Source organism: Varanus komodoensis, unplaced genomic scaffold (genome assembly GCF_004798865.1).
Source record: "Varanus komodoensis strain SLA01 unplaced genomic scaffold, ASM479886v1 scaffold4, whole genome shotgun sequence".
In the NCBI taxonomy this organism is placed as follows: Eukaryota; Metazoa; Chordata; class Lepidosauria; order Squamata; family Varanidae; genus Varanus; species Varanus komodoensis.
Window position 1 is genome coordinate 11,460,215 of NW_025335941.1, and position 11,001 is coordinate 11,471,215.

The following is an 11,001-nucleotide window of genomic DNA, read 5'->3' on the forward strand; positions in this document are numbered from 1 at the left end:
GGATGCAGTACAAGTGACTAGGTATAGCCCTGATTCATTGTGACAGTAAGAAAGACTGTAAGACCACTGGGGACAGGAGCATGGTCTCATTTGGCTTTTCCTTCCTGAGCTTGTTGGAGCATTTATACCCTGGGTAAGGGAACTCTGCAAGATCCTTATGGTCCCTAGAATACTATCCCAAGGACTATAGGATTACTTTCTAAATAAAGTACAGTATCATGTGCTCTACACTACACTGTATATGTAAACACAGGGTGACTGTGTGTGTGTGTGTGGTGGGGGGGAGAATGCCTGTTTTATATATGTATAATGCATTTTCCAAATTCGTGTAGATGCTGTAGAGACGATTTCTCTATGTATAACTGGAAATGTACTTCATTTCAGAAGAGGTGACTCAGAGGGGATATGTTGGCGACATTAAGGTATGTGAGGGGATGTCACATGGAGATGGGTAGAGACCTGTTCTCCCCTGCAGAGGAAGGCAGGACGCGCTCCAATGGAGCAAAGCTCAGGGGATCCAGGTTCCATTTGGATGCCAGGAAGCACTTCCTGACAGTCAGGACCCCGAGGGTGTGGAATGGGCTTCCACGAGAGGTCATTGAGGCCCCATCGGTGCGGGTGTTCAAGGATAGGCTGGACGTCCACATGGTGGGCATGTTGTGAGTGGAGCCGGCTGGTGCTGGAGGTCAGACTAGATGGTCCAGGAGGCTCCTTCTGACTCGCTCTGTTTCTATGTTTCATTTGGTGTAGTCACTGCAATCGAGAGCTGATACACTTTAAATACAACACTGATGAACTAAATGTTTGAAATCACAGAAAAGAGGCCCCCTCATTTTTACAAGGCCATCTTAACACAAGAAGTTTTTGATTATTTCAAATCAATTTTGTATGACAGCAATTCTATAGTGAGTGGCTAGAATTCTACCCTTTTAAAAAATCATTAGGTTCTGCATCCTTTTCCAGTTAAGGCAAACATTATCACACAGCAGGAACATTTTCTTATTAAAGCTAAAAACCTGAAGAAGAAAGCAGCATAGGAAACAAATATGATGCAGACTATAAAGGGGGAAAATGCCTCCTCAAAGTTAGGGAACAATAGGTATGCCAGTTCTTTAAAACTTTATTTTCTAGGATATGTAACAGATCCACAGCTAATGTTCAATTATGCTTATGTCTATGCCCCAGGAGTGAAAGAAAAAAATAACCATCAACTATTGCCTCAAAGTGTGAAGAGACATCACTAGCAAAATAACAAATAAGCTGCATTCTAGGTGGGAAACTCTGGATGTACAGGCTAGGAACCTTTGGTTTATGTACTATCTTTCTTTCTTCCAAGAAGTATTAATCCTTTCTCCCTTTATCAGAAACAATATAGAGTGACATCTGTAAGAACGGGCAAGCAACGTGATAATATCTTAAGCGATAATATCTGAATTGTGCAAGTAAGAAAGAAAAAATGTGAGACAAGACTGACAAAGTCCAGTTTCAGTGGTGGGGTGGCTGCCAATGGAATCCTTCATGATCTGCTCCATCTATGAATGGCTTTCCATAGGAACCTACCAGATAACCTGGGAAGACCCTGTGCTTGTGCCACACTATTCCCTGAGGGTACTGATGCCAGCAGAGAGACTTATCAAGTGATCAGCTGAATGCATGCAGGAAACCAGTGATAGGCAGCTGGATGATTCCCCAACCAGTTAGAAGTACAACAGTTGCATTACTGCTATAATCTTTAAGCAACCTTCAGAATACTTACCCATGGCTTGTATCCAGTGCAGTAAGAGTAAGTGGATTTCCTTGTCTTCCCCTCCCCACTGCAACCCCTTGCATCCCCTAAATTCTTCTCCATCAGTCAATTCCAAAAGGGGAATCTGCAAGTTAATCCTGGGAAAGGGCCAGGGTGCTTCAGAGAGAGGGAGATCATGGAAAAATCTTGCATGGAAGCAACTTACTATTAAGGCATGCAAATAGAGGATTGGACAGTGGATTGAAATAACACTAGTACTAAACATTTGCAAACCTGCTTTCCTTGAGCCCCCCAAATGTTTGTTGCCAATATTGAAGAACTGCAGTGCTACAACCATAGCTCTTAATTTATGTATTTTGAAGAGCTGTGGGAAAAACAAACAGAAAAACAGATTGTCCACCCTTGCCTGCCTCTCCCAATTCATATGAGCACTGACCTATAATTACTAACAGCCCTATTAAAACATACAGAGCCCTAAAGGCATTCAGGAAATAAGACCCCAGTCCTCCAAATGCTTCTTCTGAATAACTCCATTTATTCTAATATATTTCATGGTCCTGGACTACCCTGAGGATTACATAATTAATCCTCATCATCTGACTAATCATCCTGCCCAATAATGCATCATTTATTCACATGAGATCCCCATGACACAGTTGAAAAGCTAAGCCTTCAAAACCTAAGAATTAAACACATGCGGCCCATACAGGGAACTCACTCTTTTAAAATACTGATATTTTCAACTAATTGATCAGTTAGACTGTGCCAAACAGCAAGTTGGATACTTAACAAAACTTAAATTTTGCATAAAAAATTTCAGATGTGGAATGATGACTGAGATTTTTAACTCCACTAAAAAAAGAAAAGGTTATACTTTTTTCCCCAGGGATGTTATTTTTCCTCTGCCCCTCTGAAGAAATGCCAGGAAACAAAAATACTGAAGGCATAACACAGTGGACTGGACCTGAGAAGTGAAAGTTTCTGATTCAAATTTCATCTCAGCTCAGTGAGTCAGTAAATCCATATATGGCTATGCTTCTTCAGGATGAATCTCCTAAAACTAAATACTCCAGTTTAAAGACAACAACTCCACTTTCCAGCATACAGCTGTCCAGAAAAGTTATTCTGGAAGCACACCAGTTTCCTATTTGCTAGAATGTGCTTCCATGAGAGAAAATTTCATCATGTCAACCCAACCTGCAGATTAAACTGGGTCAATCAAAGCCAGATTTAGCACCTGTGCAAAAATGAGGCATGGGAAGCCTTAAGCAAGTGCTATCTTTTATCCTCAGCTCCACATCCACACCCTGGGGGACTGTCATACTGACCAACCTTACAGGACTAGCGCAACAATTACCGAGGTAATGAAAAGTGCTTGGAGAAAGTACTAATGACATGTTGTTATTGAGTGTTGTGCAGAGGGAGATGCAGACACATGTAATTACTTGGCGCATCCATTGGACACATTCATGGATGAAGGAACCGATGCCTGTTATATATTACTTTCAGATCAGAGCCCACATACTGTGGAATCCAAGTTGTTTGGGAATAAAGGTAAGAAGAGGTGTACCGTCTCCATGCCAGCTTCTGCCAGCAGTGCCCGGTTGACCACTGTGGGAAACAGGATGCCAGACGAATAAGCCTTTGGTCTGAACCAACACAGCTCCTATTATGTTCTTATATAATATATAAAGACACCCTCCCATTTTCTCCTGCTCTTGTATCAAAGAGTAGTGCCTAGTGAAGGAGCAATGATGGGAAAATAATGCACTAATATCGCCATCCATGCTTACATGAACAATGGTAAAGAAATAGTTACCATATGTCCCCGCTTATTTTCTTCTCTGCCTGTCTCTCACCAAAAATACTGCAAGTGCAGGAAATGAAAGCATTAATATGGAAAGTGCACATTGCTCCCTTTCTAAACCCTTTCTGTTCTTACACAACATCACCCCATAAGGTTAGCACACACTTACAAAAAGAGCATCCACTTACTCAAGGGGGGGAAGTGACCGCAGATTGGAAATGAAAATACCATGTAGTTTTCACTCCCTATTGTAGACAGGCCCTTAAAATAGGAGTGTGGAGTCTGAAAAGAGAGGAGACTTAAAACAAGCGTCCAAAAGCAGCCCTTCAGATGGCCAGGATGCTGCAAGTTACAGCCCAACTCATCTGGAAGGCACCATCTTGGGGAAGGCTGGATTATTCTCTTAAATTAAACCCACTTATCTGGACTAATCCCAAACATCTGACAAAGGAAATGTGAATGGATCTCTCCAAACTGTCTTCCTTTAAGCAGCTGTGTGGGGAAGATGCAAGTTTTGTTTTTAATTGGAGCAGCAGCACTATGAAAAGATATTTAAACTTCTGCTGTGCTCTTTCCCCAGTTTCCCATCCATGTCATGCCTGCCACTAGCAGGGAACTAGAATAAGCATATAGCATGAATGGGGGTTAAATAGCTCTTTCCTGGGGCTGTTGTTCTCCAAGAAAGGAATATTTAAGCTAAGCACCCTGCAGTCATTTTAAAATTAAAAACATCAGAAGAATCCATCATGGATCACCCACACTAGGTCTATTTCCACAGCAAAAGCAAGCAACAGATTGGGCTGTGATCTAATAGGCTCTCTTGGCGGGAAATCACGACCCTTTTCCTTTGAGGTTCTAGCGATTCTGTCAAAACTCCTACAAAGTAACGAGCAGAACGTGTTGGTATTTCAAGCACTGACAATCCAGACTTGGGGTGTTAAGGGCTGTGTGCTGTTCTTGCTGCTGCTGTCCTCCCCGCATCATGTCATTTCATCGTACAGAGACATGAACGGCAGCAGAAGGCACAGCGAAAAGGAGCATATGGCCTGCTCAGAGGAGTCCCTCCAGCCTGGGCAACGTTCTCAAGCTCGTACTTGCATTTGAAGACACTGCAACTGACCACGTCTGCTCAATGCTGACCACTCATGGGTGTCTCTGTGATTCTTTCAGATCTGTTTCTATGCACTGTACAAGGTCTGTTGCTAGCAAGCACAGTTTTGCACAGCCGAGCAGGAGGTCGTGATCTACTTTTGGCACAAGTGCGTCCCAACGTCTCTCCTCACATCACTAACCCTTTTCCAAACAGATGCTTCCCTCAGTGATCAGAGAACTACTTTCAATGCCACCCATTGAAAGATCACCTAAGATCATTATTTAGCATTACTCAGACTACTCAGACTTAGGAGTCTATGCTCCATATTAGTGAATTGATTCTTCTGTGCGTAGCATTGAACCTCATATAGTCAAATCCACATCATCCATGCAACAAAAGGGCAGCAGCCTCTGGCTTACAGGAGTCCCCAGGTTTGCAGATGTACAAAAACTGTTCTAGGGAGGTGGAAACCTAAGAGGAGACCCCTTCCTGCCTCCCAAAACAGGAACAGAGTGTGGAAAGGGGCACGGCAGGTTGCCGTCCTGAACCAGATGACATCTGCAACTTTTTGTTCCAAGTCTCGTGTGTGGGGACGAGCATGATGCACCATCAACTCAAACACTGTATCAACATGTCTTAATGGCTTATTTTTAAGAGGAGAAATTTTACATAAAGTGATTATATCTCTGGTTTGCAGAGTATATACCTCCTAAAGTCCTGACTCCAGTCTAGACTAAGAAGCATTTTTAAGCTTCTAAGAAAAAATGTACAAAAAATGGATTTAACCCATTGTGGTAGGCATAGAGTGAGGCAGATGAGTGTAAAGGGCAAAGCAAGGCCAAAAGATATGCTGTAAGATTTAAGGAAAAAAGGACTGCATGGCAGAAAATGATTCTACAGAATGCAGTAAATAGTATTTACACTCTGTGTTAAAATGGCATTTTCACCAGGTTTAGTTCTTTCCTAAATCTAGTTCCACTAGATGTTTTGGCCTACAACTTCAACATTCAAGGCCTATTGGCCCTCCTGGCTGAAAGTGATGGGAGGTCAAACATCTGGAGTGACCCAGGTTGGTTTAGCGTAAAGTGCAATGAACCTTGGTCATGTATACTTCCCTCCATGTAGTCACAGGGCAGAGCTTGGAAGCATCCATCTTTTAATGAACCAACATTTGACATGCAATCCAGACCTCAGACTGTGTTTAATATTGGCTCTGATTCATTTAAACAAAACAACTTTAGGAATCATGCTTTGAAGTGGTTTTATTAGCAGCTCTATCATTCTGCATTTGTTGCAAAGAAGATTTTCCTTGCAACAATGATACAAACAAATGAAGAGTAAACACAGATTACAGCCCACCAAACAAATAAACAGTAGCAAAAAAAGGATCCGCCCAGGAGGAGGAGGAGGAGAAGTACATCAGCCATTTTTTATGAAACACCAAAAAACATGGCAATAAATAGGCAGATGACATAAAAGACCAAAATATAGTTTTAAAGACTGGCTGCTGTAAAAGAACCAACAAAAAACAGACAAGGAAGAAAGGCTACTTTTGTATCCCAAACACTTCTTTTTCCCCTCAAAAATAGTATTTATATCTTTGCCACCATCAACCAAAGGCAAAAGTGCAGTACAGCAACCAAGTAAAGTTTTGGAAATGGTAACTACTGCACATGCACATATGTCATGTACAGGCACGAGAAGAAAAACGAGATACATGAATGCACTGAGTTCAGGGCCAACAAAAAGCCCAGACTCTTCCTAATGAACAAAAGAAATGCTTAGAGATCTGCAAGGTTTGACACAGAACAATGCATCCAAAGGTGGTAGAAGAAAATAGTTAATTCTTTATAAAACCTTAACAGAAAATAATTGCCAACTAATAAATGACAGTAAAAGGCTACACTTCTAAAAGCTAAAACAACCCCTGTGGGAAATGGTTTTGGAAAAGAAAGTGACTCAAAAAGGAAGAAAGAGGAAAAGAATCTATTTGCATCTCTCAAAGTAAGCACCACTCTGTTGCCACCGTGTTCAGACAAAGGTGAAATTGTTAGTGAAAATCAAAGTCCACTTACTGAAAATGAAGCTACTGGAAAAGGGTGATGAGCAAAATGTGGCAGAAGGAATAATGATATAATAGTGGCACATGCCAGATCCATCAGCAAATGCAGGCTTACTCTAGAAGAGAATTTTCAAGGCAAGCAAAATATAGATTTGGAAAAGGCAAGAGTGGCAAATGAGAAACAGTACAGAAAAAGCAGGAGAAAAAATTGACACAGTGAAAGCAACTATTTCTGCTTCTCATCAGGAAAAATGTGGACTGACTACAAATAGTGCATTGTTCCTATAGATCAGTTGATGATTTGGGACAATACTGTTTCTGATGAGAAAGGTGGTTCACGATCAGGGGATAGAAATCATACAAAGGAAAAAAATGTTGTAAACTAACCATAGTTCATATCAATCACAGTTTGTCAGCCTAGATAACACATAACATAGCTAATTTCAGTGGAAGCAAAAGCTTCTAAACCAACCACTGCACAAGAGGAGTAGAGAGTGTGTAAGTCTGAGCCTTGCAACTCATTCAAATTTCAGTCAGTCACAGTTGCACTTGAATGTAGCTCAAAACTCAATAACCTTGACAACTACAATCTAAACCAAGGATTTCTCTCCACTGATTTCATGTATCAGCAAAGATCTACACTTAGTGAAGTAGAATTCGGATAACCATACCTTGCAGTGTGGATAGAGGTTGTCTGTATTCTGCCTGCACAGACAAGCTCATGGGTCCTCAAACTAAGGCCCGGGGGCCGGATCCGGCCTGCCATGCCCATTTGGACCCGCTGTGCCCACACGTGTGCCCACCCCTGCCCACCTTGCCCCACGTGCAGGGAGGTAGTGGTTTGCTTGCTTGGAGAAAATGATCTCCAAGCAAGCAAGCCGCTGCCTCGTGCACCTGCCTGTGCCTTGCCATGCCCCCCGTCCCCACTTCAGGGCACGTGCCCACACGCACCACCCCCACCCCCTCACCGGCCCGCGTGCACCGCCAGCACCACGTTTCCGGCCCACAGCTAGCATGGGCACCTTGCAACTGGCCCCCTGCTGAAAAAATTTGAGGACTCCTGGTCAAGATCAAGAGAGGCATGGCATTTGCCATGGGGGTTGAGGAAAGAGAGAAAGAACGCCAGGGACAAGGATGAGCTGTCGGTGATGCCTATTCCTCCACAGAGCAGGCCTTCCTCACACTTGAAGAATCCTACTCGTAGAAGTAGCCTTTGCAGAAATGTCCAGAAAGAGTTCCTATCAACCGGTAAAAGCAGGCACTCTGCACTCAAATGCAACTTGACAGACAGAACAGTAATCCACATGGTGACCCTGTTAACAGAACAGCACTACTCCTCAAAGGTTATGTGGCAGCCAAGTCTGAATTAATAATCTCAGGTCTTAGATTTGCACTAGTACATACGCATGACTAGGGCTAGGACTATTCTGAATATTTGGGGCAGTGCTGTTCGAACTCAAAAGCATAGTAGCAGACCCTCAAACAGGCAACAAATAGCAGGGGCACATGCCATGTTTGAAAGAGGCATGCATTTGGGTTCCTTCATGCATACACCAGCTTTTGTTTCTACTGATATTTAGAGCATGGAGAATTGGAGCCCTATTTTTTGAGGGGAAAGAAAAGTTAAATTTCTCCATCCTGATAATGTCCCCACTTAGTATTAATTAAAAACATTTTAAAAACTCACACTATCACTACAAGTGACACATTTAAGGTTGAAATAGAACAAATTCCTGTAACTCTCTGCATTTCTGTATGACTTGATCAGACTAAATTTGCATAGGATTGTGTCCTTAGTATAAAAGATATCCGATTGATAGGATCTAGAGACAGCTTTCACTTTGATTTTATGCTAGCCATGAAAAGTTTGAACTTCAGAGGTATTTTTCCAAAGCTAAAATTAACAGTTCTTTGCAAAATCGCACAGTGCAAGGAATTCTGTAGTACTTCAAAGGCATAGCTTAAGTATGCATAGGTACATAGGCAAATAGGGCACTCTGCAGACTAAGAAAACAAATTGAGGTCCAATATTGCAATATTTTTATATAAATATATCATGTTGTTGCATATGGAATACTATGTGCGGTTATGATCAGCCAGTCTCAAATTCGGTATCAGAGTGCTGGAAAATGTGCAGAAAAAGAAATTATGGTCAAATTATGGAAGCCCCTTTCATATTAGGAAAAGTTTAGGGGCTTGTTCAATTAGAAAATAGAAAGAAAATTTTCTCTTCAAATGAGATCAGCTGATAAATCTGAATAAGAATAGGGTCAAGAAACAATAAGAATGCCCACACAACACTTATCCGAATTATGGATTCATTGCTGTGAGATGCTCACAAATTTAGACAAAGACAAAATGCATGGTTATTGACCAGGATCGCTAAACAGAATGAGAAGCAGCCTCTGTCTAAGCACTAGTTGCTAGGTGGGGCAACAGCCCCAAGGGCAACTGCCTTCATGCTCCGTCCTGGGCTTCCTGCAAGCATCTGGGCTGGCCATGGTGAGAAGCCGGACCCCAGATTTGACACAGTTTTGGTCTGATCCAACAGGGCTTGGCCTTACACTCTCGCAGAGCGAGGATGCCAAATTTGGCTGGTCTAGAGGTCTCCAAACAGCCACACCTCCTCCTCTGCATCCTCCCTATCAGTCTTGGGGTCTGAAGGTATTGCAGTTTATCTCCAGGCCAGAAGACTGCATCCCTAAGGTTTACTTACTTGCTGTTAAGAGCTTTAAACTAAAATACACAAGTATTTTTGGACCTGTCCCTTTTGTCTTCATTGCCCTGCTGGAATGCAGGTGGGAGAGCTTATTGGAATCTATTTTAGGCCCTCAGAGTGAAAGCTTCATTATCACTGTTCTAAATTAAGCACCTTATGCCACCCACCTGGCCATTAAACCCACTCTCCCCAACCTAAAAAGTGCAAGACATTCAGGCTTCTAAGTTTTTCAGTTTTGCTTTCTAATGTTTGTTGTGTTTTCGGATCTTTGCCTGCCAGTCGTTTTTACCCCAGTTTTATTTTGTTTTAAATTTTGAAAGGGGACAACATGCAATATATTATCGTTTTTGTGTGACCCATGCAGAGAACTTCGGCTACTGGGCAGCACGAAAGCATAATACATACATAAAACTGGACCAACCGAAGAATGCAGGCGTCGCAGTCCAATGCACGGGGGGGGGGGGAGCAGCACCTGGTCTGGGAAGGTTGCCTCAAGCTCTCCCCCAGCAGATCCAGTCATCTGAGCCGCTCCTGAGGAGGAGAGCTTGGAAATCACGCGTGGCAAGAAACGCGGTTTGAAAGAATGGGGGGAAATCCGCGCCCAGATGAGGCGATCAGTTCCCCGACTGCAGTTCCGAAGCCCCCTCCCGTCCACGTCCAGAGAGCCCGACTGCGCGCGCCCGCAGCCCGGTGAGCCTCGCCCCCCGCCCCGCGCAGCCCCTACCTTCTGCGCTGGCGTGCCGATGAGCAGCTCGAGGTAGTAGCCGCGGCCCGAGTCTCCCTGCAGGTTGTCCACCATGGCCATGAAGTTGACCGAGCCGCCCGAGTCCGAAGCTAAGGCCAAGCCCGCGGCTCCTTGCTGAGGCTTTGGGCCGCCGCCTGGCCGCTTCAGCAGCACGGGCATGGGAACCAGGGAACCGTTGGGGGGCACCGGCGGGGACACTTGCAGGGGGAAGGCGAAGTGAGCGTGGCCGCCCCCGACGGCGGCGAGGGCCACGAGGAGCAGCAGGCAGCGCGCCGCCTGGGACTGACCCATCTCGGCGCCCGAAAGCGCTGGCGACTTAAGGCGAAGGGAGCCGCCGCCTGCCCACACGCGTCTTCCTGGCGCACCCGCGGGGGACGGCCGCTGCACGGCTCGGCTTCATCTCGCCTCCTCGGGACCGGCTCGCCCTCGCATGCCGCCCGCGGAGGAAAGTTTCTCCTCGGCGCTGCGCTCGCCCAAGCGCCAGAGACACTCTTCCCCTGGCCGCCGCCGCCGCCGCGCGCCTCCCTCTTTTGCAAACAATTGCCAAGTAACTTCCCAAGCCCCGCCAAGCGGCGGATGTGACGGGCTTGGAAACAGTTTGGAGGAAAAGTCGCCAGCGGGGCGGTCAGCTCGCACACGCAGCGCGCCTCGCCTGCGCTGGCCCGCCGTCCGGAGCTGCACGTGGCCAATCAACGCGTGACGGTGGGAACTCTCTCCGGTTACACACAGTGCTCCCCAGCTGATTGATATGGCGCCCTTTCTTGATAGTTATTCCTACACGAAGTTCAGTGGGAGTTTATTTTGTTCCCTGCCTTGGAGCCCTTTAAC

At 44.8% G+C, this 11,001-nt stretch overlaps 1 protein-coding gene across 1 annotated transcript in view; it reads right to left on the bottom strand.

The window, feature by feature from the left end:
• BACE2 (beta-secretase 2) overlaps positions 1-10,653 on the bottom strand; it is a 55,014-nt gene extending 44,361 nt beyond the window's left edge. Inside the window, exon 1 of the mRNA XM_044442316.1 lies at positions 10,153-10,653. Within this exon, the coding sequence (XP_044298251.1) occupies positions 10,153-10,464 (312 nt within the window). The 5' untranslated portion in view covers positions 10,465-10,653. The remainder of the gene's footprint in view (positions 1-10,152) is intronic.
• Positions 10,654-11,001: the final 348 nt, after the last annotated feature.